The 17,449-nt window shown below is 40.5% G+C and overlaps 1 protein-coding gene across 3 annotated transcripts in view; it reads right to left on the bottom strand.

Moving 5' to 3' along the window:
* TENM2 (teneurin transmembrane protein 2) overlaps window positions 1–17,449 on the bottom strand; it is a 1,738,186-nt gene that overhangs the window by 745,631 nt on the left and 975,106 nt on the right. For all 3 annotated transcript variants that reach the window (XM_077473475.1, XM_077473476.1, XM_077473477.1), the window contains one exon: window positions 3,254–3,492. In XM_077473475.1, coding sequence (XP_077329601.1) covers window positions 3,254–3,492 — 239 coding nt within the window. The remainder of the gene's footprint in view (window positions 1–3,253; window positions 3,493–17,449) is intronic.

Raw genomic sequence — 17,449 nt, 5'->3', positions numbered from 1 at the left:
ACAGCTTTTTCAGCTCTCCAGCAGAATGTATCAGTTTACATGGTAGACACAAACCTCTTAACACTGGCAGAGGTAATTAAAATGATCAGCTTTTATTGATTCATTCAAACATTTATCCCAGAAGGAAATAAAAATAGTTTGCTGTAAATATGAAGTGTGAGGTGGAGTTTTACATTTAAAACTCCCCTCCCTCAGACTACCAATGGTGTTGTCTGCTGTCCCGCTTTACTCAATGCTCCAGAGATGTGTCTCACTAGTAGAGGAGGTATGTTACCTTCCAGATCACAGGTGAAAACAGAGGGAACCCCCCCAAAAAAAAAAAAATCTATGCAGCCACCACATCGTATGATTCTGTCCAAAATTGGCCCTAGTATATGAATGGGGACCTTGGATTGTAGGTGTGGGCTCCTTGAGGGTAGGGACAGACATGAGTGTGCAATGTACAGGGATAGGGACAACTGTAGACACTCACTCAGGCTGAACTGGATGGACTGGTGTCTTTATTCAACCTAACTAACTATGAAACTATGATTGGTAAGCTGCAATATAATACATCTTTGGTTTTGGTTCATGTAAACAAACATATTACAACTCCAGTGCCCAAAGGACTGTCACCAAATCAAGATACTGTGTGGAGTCCAAACTTCTTCTAGTTGAATGCTTCAGCATTCAGCTCTCAAAATAAAACATAAAAAAATAAAATAAAATAAAATAAAAACACAGGAGGGTGCACATGCCTAGTGCATTACCCAAAGTATATTAATACAAAGAGACCAAAAAAGCCAAATGAGTGTGCCCTCAAAATGTGTCAGTTTACCACACTGCTATGTAATAGTCAGGTCGCTCAATGCCACACTGGTTGATGATTGAATATGTTATCATTCTTGTCATTTCCATCTTCTGTGAGTATCCATTTAGCTTTTCGGTTTTATTGTTTACACTGTATGCAACATGATCTCTGAATGGGGAAGATTCTGACAAATGACATAATCCTCGCCCCCATTCAGAAATTGTGTTATGTTCAGTTTCATTAATGGATGAGAGGACAAGAAGAAGCAGATCCCTATCAGGAGTTTTTCATGACAGTTCTGGCTGAAGATCTAAATCTGTTAACCCTTTCAGCACTGGAAGTTTATCACCAGAAAGAGGTCTAGCTGCCCCGGCATAGAAGACTTATCAAGGTCAAGTAGCCTGCAAGAAGTGGTACATCCTCCATTATAGCTAAGCTAGGTCACTAGAGCTGTAGAGATTTTTTTAGCTAAATTTTAGCATCAAACCTGCACAAAAAAAGAGAATTTGGAGCTAGAGGAAATGCAGGGGAGGTCAGACTAGGGAATACTAATGGGAAATCTCCAATTATTGTGAAACATAGGTAACTTGGATAAATCCAGTCAAAGGAACAAGAGTAATATTAAAGGCTCCAACTTCCTAAAAGGGAAAAGGTCTCTGTAAACCCTAAACTCTAAAAATGTTATCAGAAAAAGGATCCGGCAAAGGCTAGCAAATACAAAGTCCTTAGCTCGAACTGTTTACAAGGATCACAGGAAGCAGGATCCGTCAGATATACTAGAGTTTCCTATTATTACCATATTAAAAGCTGAACTAAATAGTGGGATAAAAGTCATAGTTGAGGGCACTGTATGGTTAGTTCCTTATTCAGGAAGAACATACGGTAACAAGAACTGATGGTAAAGGATCATATAGATCATAACATCTGTCAGAAGAAGACACATACATTTTCTGAATAAGTTCCAATGCTTGAGAGTCTTCCTTTGTGCTAGAAGAGTCAATTTAAAGGATGTGATCCATTGATACGTGGTTAGACAAATTAAAATAAGTACCGTGAGAAGAAAGAGAGTATTTCCAGTTGAGACTTGAAAAGATAGTCTAACTGTCTGTGAGTAAAATCCCTTAAGGTAAAGGTCTTTTTAACCAGTGTGTTGAGATGTCCATTCAAGTGAAAAACTGTAAGGTCCACACAAGGTGGGGACCATTTGTCAAAGAATTCCCTATCAATGGGAAAATGCTTCTAAACATTATCACAAAGAAACCATGATTTATTTGAAATTTCCCTCATTGAAAAACTTTTCAAGTACAGAGAATATAGGGAATGTCTTTTTTGTAACACAATATTTAAAAGACTCTATAAATGATGCAGCAGGTTGATCCTCAGGTTGATGCATAGCAGAGCACACAGAGTCAATCAGATTGAAAACTGTGGCTTTGCATATCAGTGTCATCAGGATCCTAGTCAAATACAGACTCTGTGGCAATAGGCTGTGAAGGTCCTAATTTTGATTCAAAGTTAACAATAGGGGCCTTGGGCACTGATACAGTAGACAAAGGACTAAGAAATTACATAATGAAGATATGTCTGTAAAGTGGTTTGTGGGTAACACAGTATGCAAAGGTCTAGAAAGTGCCATAATGCAGTATCTAGTCCCCAAAAGACGCATATTACATTATCTTTGCCTAATTCAGGGGGTCATTCACATAGAAAGGTTTCAGAGCTGGGTAACAGCAGAGGCTGTGCCACTTCATTGGACCCGAGGAATGCTCTGGGGTTAGGTAGCACTGCACACAAAGTTTTGAAAAATTGGTGTGATGCAGAGCTTGGTACCTGAGGGCCACACAGCAGGATGTCATATCAAGATGCCCACTCAGAGATTGAGTCTTCAAAGACTTTGTGACACCACAAGCTGCACTGCAACTGTGGCAGATCCATTGCACTGGATCTGGAAAGCACTTTGTGATTAACACAGAACACAATGGTCTGGAAAGTCCTTCAAGCAGAGCCCAGCGCCAGAAAGGTCATATTTCAAGCTAGGCCTGCAATGTTCAGTCCTGAGGGGTCTGGATACAGCCTCCGAAACTATTGCTGAGGATACGTCAATCTGGAAAGTTGCTTTATCGACACCAGCTCAAGTAACAAATTACACTTGACTAGACAAGAATGAAGATATGTTGATATAAAAGAAATTTGCAAACAAGACGGTAAGAAGCATTTTCTTTAGAAGAGATTACATGTCTCTTCTTCAATAAAAATGCTTAAATTTTTTAAGTGAAGTGTCTCTTTAAAGAATATAATGTAATGCTCCTTTAGTAGTATGAATGAAATGACACTCTGTAAAGTGGGCCTCTTGGCACAAAGCTAAAATGAACTTTGGGGAGCATACTAATGAATATCATCAAAGTAATCACATGAACTCGGTTGCTATGATGTTATGAATAAATAGAAAAAATATATAATTACCAATGAAATAAGCCAGGAGAATAGCAAGAAGCACAGCTGCGGCAATGGCCGATAAAGCTGCACATTTCCAGCTGCAATACTTGGACGGCTTTTTCAGTTTGAAGGCATTTCTGGAGAAAGTATTTCTGGGTAACAGCCTTGGAGGAGGTGTGTATACTGTTCCTGATGTCAGTGGATATCCAGGAGAAGAGCTGCTGAATAAAGGAGTTGTTCCAGACGATGTCTTGAACAAGAAGTGCCTGAAAAAAAAAAAAGGAGATTGACATTCGAATCATGCTCTCATGGGGCTGAAACAAGAAGTGGCAGCAGGGATGGCATAGTAAAATGGGCCACAGTTTGTAAATTTAACCAACTTACTGCTTCTGTAGTACAAATTCCCATAATGCAATACGCAAATCTAGTCAAATATTAATGCTAGTGTAAATACATACAGATACAGACATGTTTAGCTGCGAGCAGAATTGACAGATACTGAATATTACATTTAATTCATGAACAGAGGACATCTGTTAGTAAAACAAATACAACATTTCATTAACCCACTCCCGGTATGTCCAAGCAAACTTATGTCTTTACAATGCTTAACCATTGGTTCAATTTTTCACTGACGTGGCTGAAGCAGATACATACTTGGATCAAATGTAGTTATTTATATTATTGTAAAATGATGATGCCCAGGATTTGCTCAGGATTTGTTAAATCCTATTTGAAATCTGTAAAACCCCAACTCAGCAGCAAACCCTATTAAAGTGTATAGGGGGTGGGGGGAAATATTAATACTAAATTATGGCTATTTTCAGTGCTTTTGGCCAAACTATTGCAAACAACGTCCTTCATGGTAGAGCCCTCCATGCCATTTAAAAAAGCTAAATAAATAAATAAATAAATAAATACATAAATAAGATGGTACAGTGGAGGAAGATTGCTATTAATGTGACTTAAAGGAGGACATGGTAAAGACACCAATCTTTTAAATTGCAGGCCTGGGTAATGCCTTTACACTGTGTGGTATTAGAAGACAGTGCTGTAAGACTGACGTTTTAACAAAATTAATCAGACCTGGATCGCAGAGGACTACCAAACACCCACTGCAGATGTTATTGGTAAAAACCAATGTATTTTTTTATAACATGTAAATAGCAAAATATTTTTCAGGTATATAGGGGTAAGGCAGTATGTTGGTGCACACCTGCAATGATGGTGTGCAGTGTTCAATGTTTTTGCTTAGCCCTTGTACACACAGTCGGAGATTCCAACAGAATGTGTCCTATCGGACCGTTTTGTCGGATAATCCAACTGTGTGTGGTCTCCATCGGACTGTTTCTGTCGGAGTATCCGACGGACCAAGTTTTCCAACTTGTCCGTAAAATTTTCCGACAAAATGTTCCGATTGGACATACTCCGATCGTGTGTAGCCTACTCCGACGGACAAAGTGCCACGCATGCTCAGATCAAATTCCTAGACCAAAGTTATTGGCTACCAGCCTGAAGTAGTCCCATCGTAACGAAATAATGTCATCACGTTTTGTACTATCGGATTTTCCAACAACTTTGTCCGACTGTGTGTATGCAACAGTTTCGGACAAAATCCGTCAGAAAAAATCCAACGGATTTGGTTGTCAGAATGTCCGACCGTGTGTACAAGGGCTAACACTAATCTCCCCGTATCCAGTCTGTCAACAGCACTTCTATACTTCCCCAATTACAGCTAAGGCTAGGTTCACACTAGTGCGAATTGGATGCTGTTTTCTCCCCTTCCAATTTGCATGTCAGTAGATTGTGACCATCTCTCTATGGAGCCGGTTCACACATCTCCAGAGCGGCTCCAATGTGAATTACACAGGAGTCCTGTGCGTCTTCTGGTCTGTTGCAGGTCTGAATTCAGACAAAAAATTTTAAAAATGCACCGAACCCCTGCTGTGAGCTGCTCCATGCTGCAGTGTGAACCCAGCCTAAATCTCATTGTGAATATGTATTGAAGGATAGAGAAAAATTTACTTTAATGGCACATGAAAAATATAATACATTTTTAATAGTTCACATATATTAGTTACATATACAGTACACATAGATTATAACACATTAATAGATAAATAAAAAAAGAGGGACCCATTGATCAACCCCAGAAATGGACGCAACTTGTATACTTCCTGTGGGGCTGTAATAGTAACCGTCAGATAGACCCACACTAGGATATGGCATTCATTATCAGGGTGTTCAAAGGTCCCTGAAGAGTCAAAAGTTGCTCTAATCTTCTATTCATTGTGAATATGGCTGTTGTCATCTCACTATTTATTAGTGAGGGGGCTAGCTTATCCAAACTCAACATTTATTCCTATTATTGTGTTTTTCAGGATATTTTCATCCCCAAATGCATTCAATAATGTCTTTATGTCTGTTTTAATGTATTTAACCACTTCAGCCCTGGAGCATTTGGCTGACCAAAGACCAGAGGACTTTTTGTGATTCGGCACTGTGTCGCTTTAACTGACAATTGCGCAGTTGTGCGACGTGGCTTCCAAACAAAATTTTTTCCCCACAAATAGAGCTTTCTTTTGGTGGTATTTGATCACCTCTGCGTTTTTTTATTTTTTGCACTATAAACAAAAAAAAAGAGCAACAATTTTGAAAAAACACATTTTTTTTAACTTTTTGCTATAATAAATATCCCCAAAAGATTTTTGGTAAAAATCGCAATACGCGTTTATTGATTGGTTTGCACAAAAGTAATAGTGTCTACAAAATAGGGGATAGTTTTATAGTATTTTTATTATTTATATATAATAAATATTATTATTTATTTATTTATTATTTATTTTTAATATTTTTTTTACTAGTAATGGCGGTGATCAGCGATTTTTATCATGACTTTGACATTATGGTGGACACATCAGACACTTTTGGCCCTATTTTGGGACCATTCACATTTATACAGCAATCGGTGCGATTAAAAATGAACTAATTACTGTGTAAATTAAAGGGAGCTGTGATCAGTGACAGTGTCACTAGGCAGAATGGGGAAATGCTTGTTTACATCAGCATTTCCCCGTTCTTCCTCTCCGTGAGTATCCACACAGACATCAGGTCAGCAGGACCCGTGGCCGGACGCACAGAGGTCACGGCGGGTGCGCGCCTGCTATCCAAGCCTTGTGAGGTCACCTACAATAATGAGATTTTGCGCAGCGGAGCCAACCTGCCACAGTAAAACACTACTTTTACCCCTTCTTTGTGTGATTGCACTTTCTTGTTATGCAATATGATGAGCTTTACCTTGGTGCAGATGTGTAAATGCATTGCAGTGAATGTTCCAAATTAGACGTAAACCCTGAATAAATTACATTTAGTTTGCCAAAGCACTGCGTATATAGTAAGTACTGAGTAATAGCCAATTTTTCATCTGACTGGTGCAGTTCTCCTTTACCGTTTTTTTTTTTTTCTGTCATCCCCTGCATATATGCACTTGCTCCAGCATGAGCTGCACATCATTGCTCAGGGTTAGCTCCTTACAGTGACAACAATGAACTTTGTCGATATAGTGCCTTATAGTTTCCAATCCAAGCACAAGTACTGGCGTAACAGCACAAGAAAAAAGGTGATGTAGGAGACAAAATGATTGACCACACTCCAAGAATAAGGAAAATTGCTTTATTGGTATAAAAACATCCAACATGAAAAAACCATCAAGGTTACAGCATCATGACAGCACAGAGGGGAGCATGGTTGATGCGTTTCACAAATTTCTTCACTTAGTTGTACGTGTTATGACTAAGTTAAGAAATTAGTGAAACACGTCAACCATGCTCAGCTCTGTGCTGTCATGATGCTGATACCTTGATGGTTTTTTCATGTTGGATGTTTTTATACCAATAAAGCAATTTTCCTTATCCTTGGAGTATGGTCAATAGTTTTGTCTCCTGCATCAATTACCCAGATCATGGACTGGACCTGATCATTAAGAAAGGTATTACCATCACCTGGAGCAGTGTTATCTCCTGTTTGTTGTTTACAAGAAAATAATAAGTAGATCAGAATGCTGTCACCCCATTTAAAAAAGTACCTGACAAAGCACCTTCATGGCGGGATAACCAGCTCTTATTTTAATAAGAGCTACCGATTTAAAAAGATTGTTTTTGAAATTACTTTCACAGGTTAAAGCTTCTGAGAGTATTAAGTGATTTGGTTTACATCTTAAAGCACGGCATTTCTACATATACATTTAGCTGCAGTACATAGATATGAATAGTTACACAGTAATAAGTACATTTCTACTCGAACCGTATTTTCATGCAGTAAAACACATGCAGGCAAATGAATGTTAGTACTCATTTAAAATTAAAGCTGAAGGTTTTTTACTCTTATGTATTCTATACATGAAGGTACAAAGACATTCAGTGTGCAGCCTTCCCCTCAGCCCCCCTCACCTGAGCCCTATTCTGATCCAGCAATGTGCAAGAGAGCAGAAGCTCTCCCAGGGCTCTGCTTCCTCATTGGCTGAGACATAGCAGTGGGAGCATTGGCTGCTGTCAATAACAGTCAATGAGGAAGGTGCTTGGGTGGGCTGAGCTGTGCTATATGTGTCTCATGGACACACAGAGGCAGCTTGGGTGCGAGCATGCACAGGTGCCCCCAGAGCAAGTAGGTTGCTCTGGGGGCATTCAGCAGGGGGGAGGGGCCAGAAGCACCATTGAGGGATTTGAGCAGAGGAGAATCAGGGCTACTCTGTGAAAAATCATTGCACAGAGCAAGTAAGTATGACATGTTTGTTAATTTAAAAAAAGGTGAACCTTTATAGAAGCTTTAAATTCCCTTTTGTTTTCAATAAATAATAGTCACAACAATTTAATGTCTCCACTTAAAAAAAAAATCATTTATGTTTTTCATGTGCACAGAGGTTTGCTACAATTCCAACACATTTTGTACCATCTATATTTCTGTAAGTGTAAAATATTTTTTGACAAACACTGCACGTGATAATCATATATTATGTAATCTGATGTATTAAAATGAATTTTATATTGTATTTTTTTACTCTTTTTTTCTTTATTTCTATGCATGTAGAATTGCTTCCACTGCTTTAATCCCCTGATGAAAACTTTTTTTGAAGTTGAAACGCGTTTGGTTGATTTGGTGGTTATGCAGTTTATTTTAAAAAGGTTCATACAAATGCACTCTTGTTTCCTGCATATTCTAGTAGGAACATTTTACAGTCTAGAGCATGAATGGTATTGACCAGCTCAATTTTAACTGATTCAGCCTCGGAAGAATTTACCCCATTCCTGACCAGAGCACTTTGCGATACGGCACTGTGTCGCTTTAACTGACAATTGCGCGGTCATGCAGCATGCTATCCAAACAAAATTGACGTCCTTTTTTCCCCATAAATAGAGCTTACTTTTGGTGGTATTTGATAACCTTTGCAGTTTTAATTTTTTGCGCTATAAACAAAAAAATTGTGACCATTTTGAAAAAAACGCATTATTTTTTACTTTTTGCTATAATAAATATCCCCCTAAAATATCTAAAAAACATATTTTTCCTTAGTTTAGGCTGATCTGTATTGTTCTACATATTTTTGTTAAAAAAATCACAATAAGCATATATTGATTGGTTTGCGCAAAAGTCATAGCGTCTACAAAATAGGGGATATATTTATAGAATTTTTATTATTATTATTTTTTTACTAGTAATGGTGGCGATCTGTGATTTTTATCATGACTGCGACATTATGGCGGACACATCGGATAATTTTGACACATTTTTGGAACCATTGGCATTAATACAGAGATCAGTGCGATTAAAAATGCATTGATTACTGTAAAAATGTTACTGGCAATGGAGGGGTTAACACTAGGGGCGGTGAAGGGGTTAACTCTGTTCCCTGGGAGTGATTCTAACTGAAGGGGGAGGGACTAACTACAGGAAGTGACAGATCCTGGTTCCTAGCTAATAGAAGCACACACGATCTGTCACTCCTGTCAGAACAGAACAGGGTTGTGTGTGTTTACACACACTCATCCCTGTTCTGTGTCTCCTGGTCACGATCGCTCGCTGCTAGGTGCTATCCGAACCTTGCAAGATCACATACAGTAATGGGATTTCACACAGGGGGAGCCAGCATGGTGCAGTAAAACTGCGGCATCTGGTCTGGAAGCGGTTAACATTGTTCAATAAAGATTTCTTATTTTTATATATTTACTCCAATTATGTGATTTCTATTGCTGCAACAAAGTCCCATGGGGATAGCTTTTCAAACACCTTAGTAGATACATATATTAGAGAGACAATGAGACAAGAGACTCTGTCATTTTGTCTATTTGGAGCACAGAATAGTAACAGAATCTCTTACCTGCCCATCCGCCAGCCACATATACTCACATTTCTCATGGTCCTTCCCCACCTCATTGTTTATGAATTTAAACCCTTTGTAAGCTCTATGTTGAATGATTTTGAACCTTAGTCTACTTTCACACTGGGGCGTTGCGGGCGCTGGCGGTAAAAAGATGAGGCTTGCAGGACTTTTTTGACCATCCTGCAAGCCCACCACTCCAGTGTGAAAGCCCTCGGGCTTTCACACTGGAGAGACAGCAGCGGCTGTTTCAGGGCACTTTGCAGGTGCTATTTTTAGTGCTGTAGCGCCTGAAAAGTGCCCCAGTGTGAAAGGGGCCTTACACTGAGTTGATAACATCATCCACCTTATGAGGGGACAGAGCCTGGGCTGGTGATTAATTGGCTGGGATAGTAAGAGACATTCTGACACAATAACATTTATAATGCTTGTAATTATTGTTAACAAACATTGCTAAACGTGGGGCCACACTGGTACACTGTGGTATGGCCACAGAGTGATAATATGTGCAGTGTCCTCATATGTTTTAGGTGCACTCCCATTGAATTCTATTAGACCATGCATTTTCATAGATACACATCAAAGTCCAGCATGCTACATCTTTGATTTGCTTTCAGAAAACACATGGTCCAGTAGAAGTCAATGAGAGCCCACCTAAAACTGCAAGTACAACGTACATACTATAGTGCTGTGGCCAAACTGCAGCACACCAATGTGAACCCGCTCTAATATAGGGAGTTTTCCAGCACAGGAAATTCCTACTTGTTGATGAAAAAATTGATTATGGAGTCTTAGAATGTGAGTAGATGGTGTGGGTCCTTTGGTGGATTTCTACTTTCTAGAATTCATTTCTATATCTGTCTATATCTCTGGATAATATTATTTTGATGTGTGATTTTTACTGATAGTAATCCTTCATTATGTTTACATCAGTATGCATGGGGGGGGGGGGGGTGCCAGGTGTGCCTGGGTACACTCTAATCACTCTGTGCGGTACTGATTCCCCCTACTGCCCGGGCTATCCCATACCCCCCTTCTGCAGTGCTGCTGGCTTCCCTCTTCTCCCTTCAGCTGCTGTGGGGGATGTTTCAGGATGGAGAGTGGATGAAGGGGTTAGTAAATAAGCCATTTACTGACCCCTTCCTTTTCTAAATGAACACAGTAAACAGACTCGCTCAATATGTTCATTCATAACTGAAGCATAGTAAACTATGTTTACTATGCTGTCGTTTATGAATGAACAGGAAGCTGCTCAGCACAGAGAACTTCTCATTCATTCACTGTCAAGTCAGGCTGCAGAGAAAGGCACGTGTGTTTTAGCTTTGGGGTGCACACCCTAATGCAATAGGCTGTGCACACCTATGTTTTCATCATATTATTGGTTAGAATAATGATAGGCTTATCTAATTTAAAAAATATTTTTCAGAGAAAGCTATGGATTCTATGCAGTGGAAAGCTACAATGTAGCACAATCACCCTTACTTACAATGTGACTATGGCCTAGCCCAGTTATGAGGAGTGTAAAGCTTAAGGCAGTACATAAGTCTGCTGGGTGGGGGCACTTGCCATAATGAGCAAGTCTGTATAGAATACCTTTCCCTGACACTTTTTCAGAGTTACATTGTCCCGAACAAACAGCTCTATTCTTTGCATCTTATAGATGAGACAAGGAGTATATGCTGCATTGTGCATGTACAGTATAGTGTACAGACAAACTGAAAAAAATGATAGGTAATGGGAATCTTTTTTTGGGCAGAAGAGACAAGCTCCTAGCAATGTTTTTATTTTATGAGTTTAGTTTCACTTAAAGCTTTGCTTCTTTCAGAGATAATTTTGTTTGCGTCATCATATTGCAGGAAATGTAACAGTTGATTTACACATAATTTATTATATTCAGGGTTTTAAAAACTGCAATAAAATTATTATTTTTTCAGTAACATAAAAATGTAGCATAATAATATATTTTGCTTTCTGCTTTTGAGTCAGTTGGTAGAGCTTTAGACATCATTTTAGTGCTTAAAGGCTTTCAGTTGCTTCTTTGATAAAAAAAAGTTTCTACAGCTCATTGATTGATCAACAGGGACTTATTTCTCAGACAACTCAGTCTAAAATTTCTATCAACTGTACCTGAAAGCATGCAACTTCAATGTGACCCCACACCCTTGTGACATCAATCGCCCAGCATGCCCCGGTTGGTGATGTCACAATGGGACGGGGTCTCATTAACATAATTGGGTGACTCCGTCCTTAGCTCATCCCCCCTTTCTGGCCTTCTGGGCTGCATGCTTGGATAAGGGTCTGGTATGGACCCCACACTTTTTTTTTTGTTATGGTTCCCAATAAAATCCATACTAGACCCAAAGGGCCTGGTATGGATTGGGGGGGGGGGGCATACTGTTTTTTTTTCTGAATTTTCTATTGCTGTCATTCTTTTGTTAACATTTCAGAAAGAGAGCCCACTGAAACCCTAAAGATAGATAGAGTGCACAGGATTACTAGGCGGATGACAGCAAGGGAGGAGTCTCCAAGAGATGTGATAGCGAGGTTCCACTACACAGAAGAGAAAGGGCAAATAATGGGGAAGTTGAGGACACTACCAGGGCTGTCCTTCGAGGGCGCAGAACTGCAGGTGTTCTCTGACTTAGCACCAGAAACGTTAACGAGAATGAGATTATTAAAACCCTTAACTCAACAGATGGCTGCATCATGAATATCCTATCAATGGGGCTTCCCAGCCTGTTTGAACGGAAAAAAGATGAACGCTCTGCAGTCCTGTGATTCCCTGAGAACCTGAGAGGGTTCTGTGATAGACTAGATATATCCCCCCCTCAATTACCAGGGTGGGAAGAAGAAGAAAAGCAAGCAAGGCCTATACAAAGGAAGTTAAGATGGACGAGAGGGAGAGGAGTGGAGTTTAATGAAGGGGTGGTAGTTAAAAGATAGTATTAGAAAGCAAGCGCGATAGTAGAGTAGAGGGAGCTGAAGGCGTAAAAGGGCACGGGGGGAGGCGGTGGGGGGGAGGAGGGGAAGCAGGAGGGGGTCTATAGAGGGTTACTGGTGTGAGCCCCCTGGGTAAATATGGGGAGGAAAAGACACCAACGAGATAAGTGTCCAGCCCATATGAACAACAAAGTACGGGGGGACTCCGACCAACCTTTTTAGGGGTAATGTTGCGGAGAAGGGTGGGTAGGGGAAGGGGGAATTGGTTTCATGGATTAAATTGGGGCATTGTTGGGGAGAGGGGAGGGAAGAGGGAGGAGTGGGCGGGAGCATTGGAGTTCTTTGGGGGGGAGGGAAAGGGAAGGGGGGGTTTCCTTTTTTTTTCTCGCTCCCTCTCTGTCCCCCAGCAAAACGCCCTTTGGGTCAGAGCACGCAGATCGGCGAACCAATGAAATAGCAGTAAATGGTAGTCATTAATGTGATAACATATAATGTGAGGGGCTTAAATACAAAGGAAAAAAGGTACAATATTAATAAAGAATTCCAATTTATGGGGGAAATGTAATATGCCTTCAAGAGACATATATTACCAACAATTCAGGGATAAAATTGACATGAGCTCAATTCCCACTTTGGTTCTATGGGGACACGCCATCTGCTCACTCAAGAGGAGTAGCCATTGGTTTCGACAGATCATCAAGGTTTGAAATTGAGGAACGTTTGGCTGACCCAGAGTGTAGAAATCCAGATAAATTCTTAATGAAAGTTTTAAAAAAATTGGAGGAGTTTAGAACAGGCAAAGTGGTTATAGCAGGAGACCTGAATTGGTGCCTAGATCCTAAGATGGATACCTCGGGGGGAGGCGCACGAGTGTCGGAACAGAGATACAGAACAGTAAACAAAGCATTGACCAGTGCCCAGTTACAAGATTCATGGAGGATTAGTCATCAAAAAAAACGGGACTATACTCACTTCTCGGCAGTCCATAAAACCTTTGCAAGACTGGACTATATTTTGATAGAGCATCAATTGGTGGCTAATTTGAAAAAAGCGGAAATTAAACCTATCACTCTGTCAGACCATGCCCCTATAAAAATTTGTTTAGAAATACAGGGCTATATGGGAATAGGTAGAGTTTGGAAGTTGAATGATTCACTCATTCAAGAACAGGATGTGAGTAGTAAAATTGAACAGGAATTGAGGGACTTCTTTGAGCTCAATGACACAGCGGAATTCTCTAAGGCTACCATCTGGGAGACACATAAGGTAGTCATTAGAGGGATTGTGATCGGGATTGGAGCAGGGAAAAAGAAGGAAAGGGAGAAAAGGAAAGTTCAATTATATAGTGAGATCGAGGAACTAGAGAAAAAACTAGACCCAGGGGGCTTCAGGAGAGTCAGGAATTACAAAAAAAAAAAGGGAGTTGGAAGAGTTCCTGGAGTAAGAGAGGAGAACAGCTTTCTATAAAATAAACAAGGAGAGATACCAGTGGGGGAACAGGTCAGGCAAGTGGCTGGCGAGAAGAGTAAAGGAACAGAAAAATAGGATTTTCATACCGAAGATTAGGGATAAAAGGGGCGAGATGAAGTTCGCCACTCCAGATATTGCAGAGAACTTCCATACTTATTATAGTGCTCTGAATAATATAGGAGTAAGAGGGGGCGAAGGGGGGAAAAGGAAAGGAGCTATATGGGAATACCTTAAGAACCTGGACTTCCCAAAAGGTGCAAGGGAGGAGATGGAGGCTTTAGAGACCCCTATCTCAGTAAGGGAAGTAGAGAGAGTAATTAAAGACATAGCCCTGGGTGGAAGTCCTGGTCCAGATGGATACTCCATCCTATATTATAAAATTTAGCACCAAAACTCTGTGAATATTTTAATGCAGTTGGAGAGGGGGAGACTTTTCATGAAGAGGCTCTTCTTGCCCACATTGCTTTGATCTTGAAAGAGGGTAAAGATCCTGTAGCCCTGGAGAGTTATCGGCCGATATCATTATTAAATACGGACATAAAGATCTATGCAAAAATAATGGCCGGTAGATTGAAAACACTCCTCCCTGGTTGGGTGCACACCGACCAGGTGGGATTTGTGCAGGGACGGGAGAGGAGGGATAACTCCTTGAAGTCTATCATTCTGATCCAGGAGGCAATTAGAAGGAAGACTCCCACAGTACTTTTATCTGTAGATGCCGAGAAGGCCTTTGATAGAGTAGACTGGGAGTTTATAAATGAGACCCTAAAATATATGGGGCTGGGTGAGAGATTGATGAGATGGATTAAAGCGTTATATACTTAGCCGACTGCCAGGATTAGAGTGAATGGGTCTCTGTCTCGTCCCCTTGAATCGTTCAACGAGACGAGACAGGGATGCCCCCTATCGCCGATTCTGTTTGTGGTTATTCTGGAGCACCTCTTAGTAGCGATCCGAAGGAATCAGGATCTTCGGGGGAATCCGGGTGGGAGGGAGAGAATACAGGGTATCTGCATTTGCAGATGACGTATTGTTATATATAGCAAACCCCAGAACATCGATCCCGTCGGTCCTTAAAGAATTAGAACAATATGGAAATTTCAAAATAAATCTGACGAAGTCAGAAATTTTAAACTTGAATTTACCAGAAATAGATCAGAGAGCTCTTTCCGCAAGCCTTCCCTTCAAGTGGTGTAGAGGAGAGTTGAGTTACCTGGGGATAAAATTAACGGCACAAAGGTCTAATCTGTATGAAGCTAACTATATACCCCTCTTAAATAAAATTAAAGTGCATATGAAAAGTATGAAGTACAAAGCATTATCATGGATGGGTAAAATAAATGTAATAAAAATGTTCATATTGCCAATCGTAATTTACACATTTCAAATGATACCTGTTCCACTACCGGCGAGTTTTTTAAGAAAATGATCCCTGGTCGTGTCATTTATATGGGCCCCGAAAAGGCAGCGCATTGCGTATAATGTTCTAGTGAAGGAATAGGAACGAGGAGGAGTGGCATTACCAGATTTTAAAAAATATTATGAGGCGATAGTAATATCCAGAGTAGCGGACTGGTCACATAATCAGAAAGAGAAGAGTTGGGTGGAGTTAGAAACTAGACTGTGTGGGACGGAATTAACAAAAATGATATGGATACCACCTCACTGGCGGAATTTAGGAGTAAGCACTAGTACTATAACAAGACATACACTAAAAATATGGGATAAAATTAATAAGGCACTTAACTGGACTCACAATTCCCCATTAATGTCACTGTTGGACACAAATTATTTTTTGCCAGGGAAGGAGGAGCGGCTATATTTTAGTAGATGGGCAAAGAGAGAGGAAATAACACTAGGGAGGTGATTAAAGGGAACAGGTTATACACGTATAGGGAAATCACACAAGAGTGGGGGCACAAACCACTAGACAGATGGAGACACATTCAATTATTACACTTTACACAAGGGCCGCCACAGCCCTTACGAGGAATGACACTGTTAAGACCATTAGAGAAATTGCTTAAGGATGCACAATGTCTAGTGAAAAGGGTATCGAAAATGTATAAAATATTAAGACGGGAGGCAGATTCGGAGCTACCGGCATATTTGGGGAAATGGGAAGGGGAATTAGGGCCACTAAGAAATGAAGAGCACAGGATGAAAATACTTAAATTGACGCACTCGCTCCCAAGAGATTCCCGAACGATTGAAATGTCATACAAATTAATAGCGAGGTGGTATATGACGCCCCAAAGAATGCAGAGGCTCAGAGGGGAAGAGCAATCAACTTGTTGGAGGGAATGTACAGAACAGGTTTCCCTTAAACATCTATGGTGGGATTGCCCTAAAATAACCCCTTTCTGGGATAAAATAATAGAAATTATATTTTTGGTGACAGGAAAGAGGATTAGAAAATGCCCATGGGTGTGTTTATTCCATGACACAGAGAAAGGAGTAATGCAATATAACGATAGTCCCGCATTTGTTGAATGCAGCCAAAGCTCTGATCCCATGCTATTGGAGAACTACACAGGTCCCAACAATACAGGAGTGGGTGAAGAGGGTAGAGCAAATTAGGCTAATAGAAGAGTCGATACATAAATTACAAGATACAGAAGGGAAATACCATGGGACATGGCAACAATGGCTGACATTCTTGGAGATGGGGGATTGTGGTGCAACGCTCGAGTGATAAGGGGACAGAGAGGGTGGCGAATGAGAAGGGGGAGATAGAGGGGCATACCTCCCCCTTCCTTTTTTTTTGCCCCTGGGTGGAGGGAGGGGGTAATGAGGGTAAGAGAGGGTTGTTTAATTGGAATGTAATGTGTAAGAAGAGGCGGCGAAAGAAGACCTCTTAATAAATTGTATTAATGCTTTTATAAATTTGTATGTATAAAGAGGAAAAATAAAAATAAAGAATATATAAAAAAAATAAAAAATCAGATCTCAGCACATCGGTTGTTAACCACTTAAGGACCGAGCCTCGTTTTGAGATTTGGTGTATACAAGTTAAAATAATTTTTTTTGCTAGAAAATTACTTAGAACCCCCAAACATTATATATTGTTTTTTTTCTAACACCCAAGAAAATAAAATGGCGGTCATTGCAATACTTTCTGTCACATCATATTTGTGCAGTGGTCTTACAAGCACACTTTTTAACCACTTCAGGACCGCCGTATTGCCAATGTACGTCAACACAATGGCACAGGCAGGCATAATCACGTAAATGTACGTGAATGCCTTCTAGCGGGTGGGGGGTCCGATCGGACCCCCTCCCGCTAGATACGGCGGTCCCTTTCGGTGCCGGAGCGATCGGCGATGAGGGGATGGCCGTTGGTTTCCGCCCATCCCCTCTCGATCGCTCCTGGCCAGTGACGAACTTCCTCCCCTGTGAAAATGTAAACACAGGAGGAGGAAGTGATGTCACACTCCTCG

This window comes from Lithobates pipiens, unplaced genomic scaffold (assembly GCF_037356315.1).
Source record: "Lithobates pipiens isolate NorthernLeopardFrog02 unplaced genomic scaffold, aLitPip1_a1.2 Scaffold_8, whole genome shotgun sequence".
Classification (NCBI taxonomy): Eukaryota; Metazoa; Chordata; class Amphibia; order Anura; family Ranidae; genus Lithobates; species Lithobates pipiens.
The sequence above is the reverse complement of the archived record's forward strand: the minus strand, read 5'-3'. Positions and strand labels throughout refer to the sequence as shown.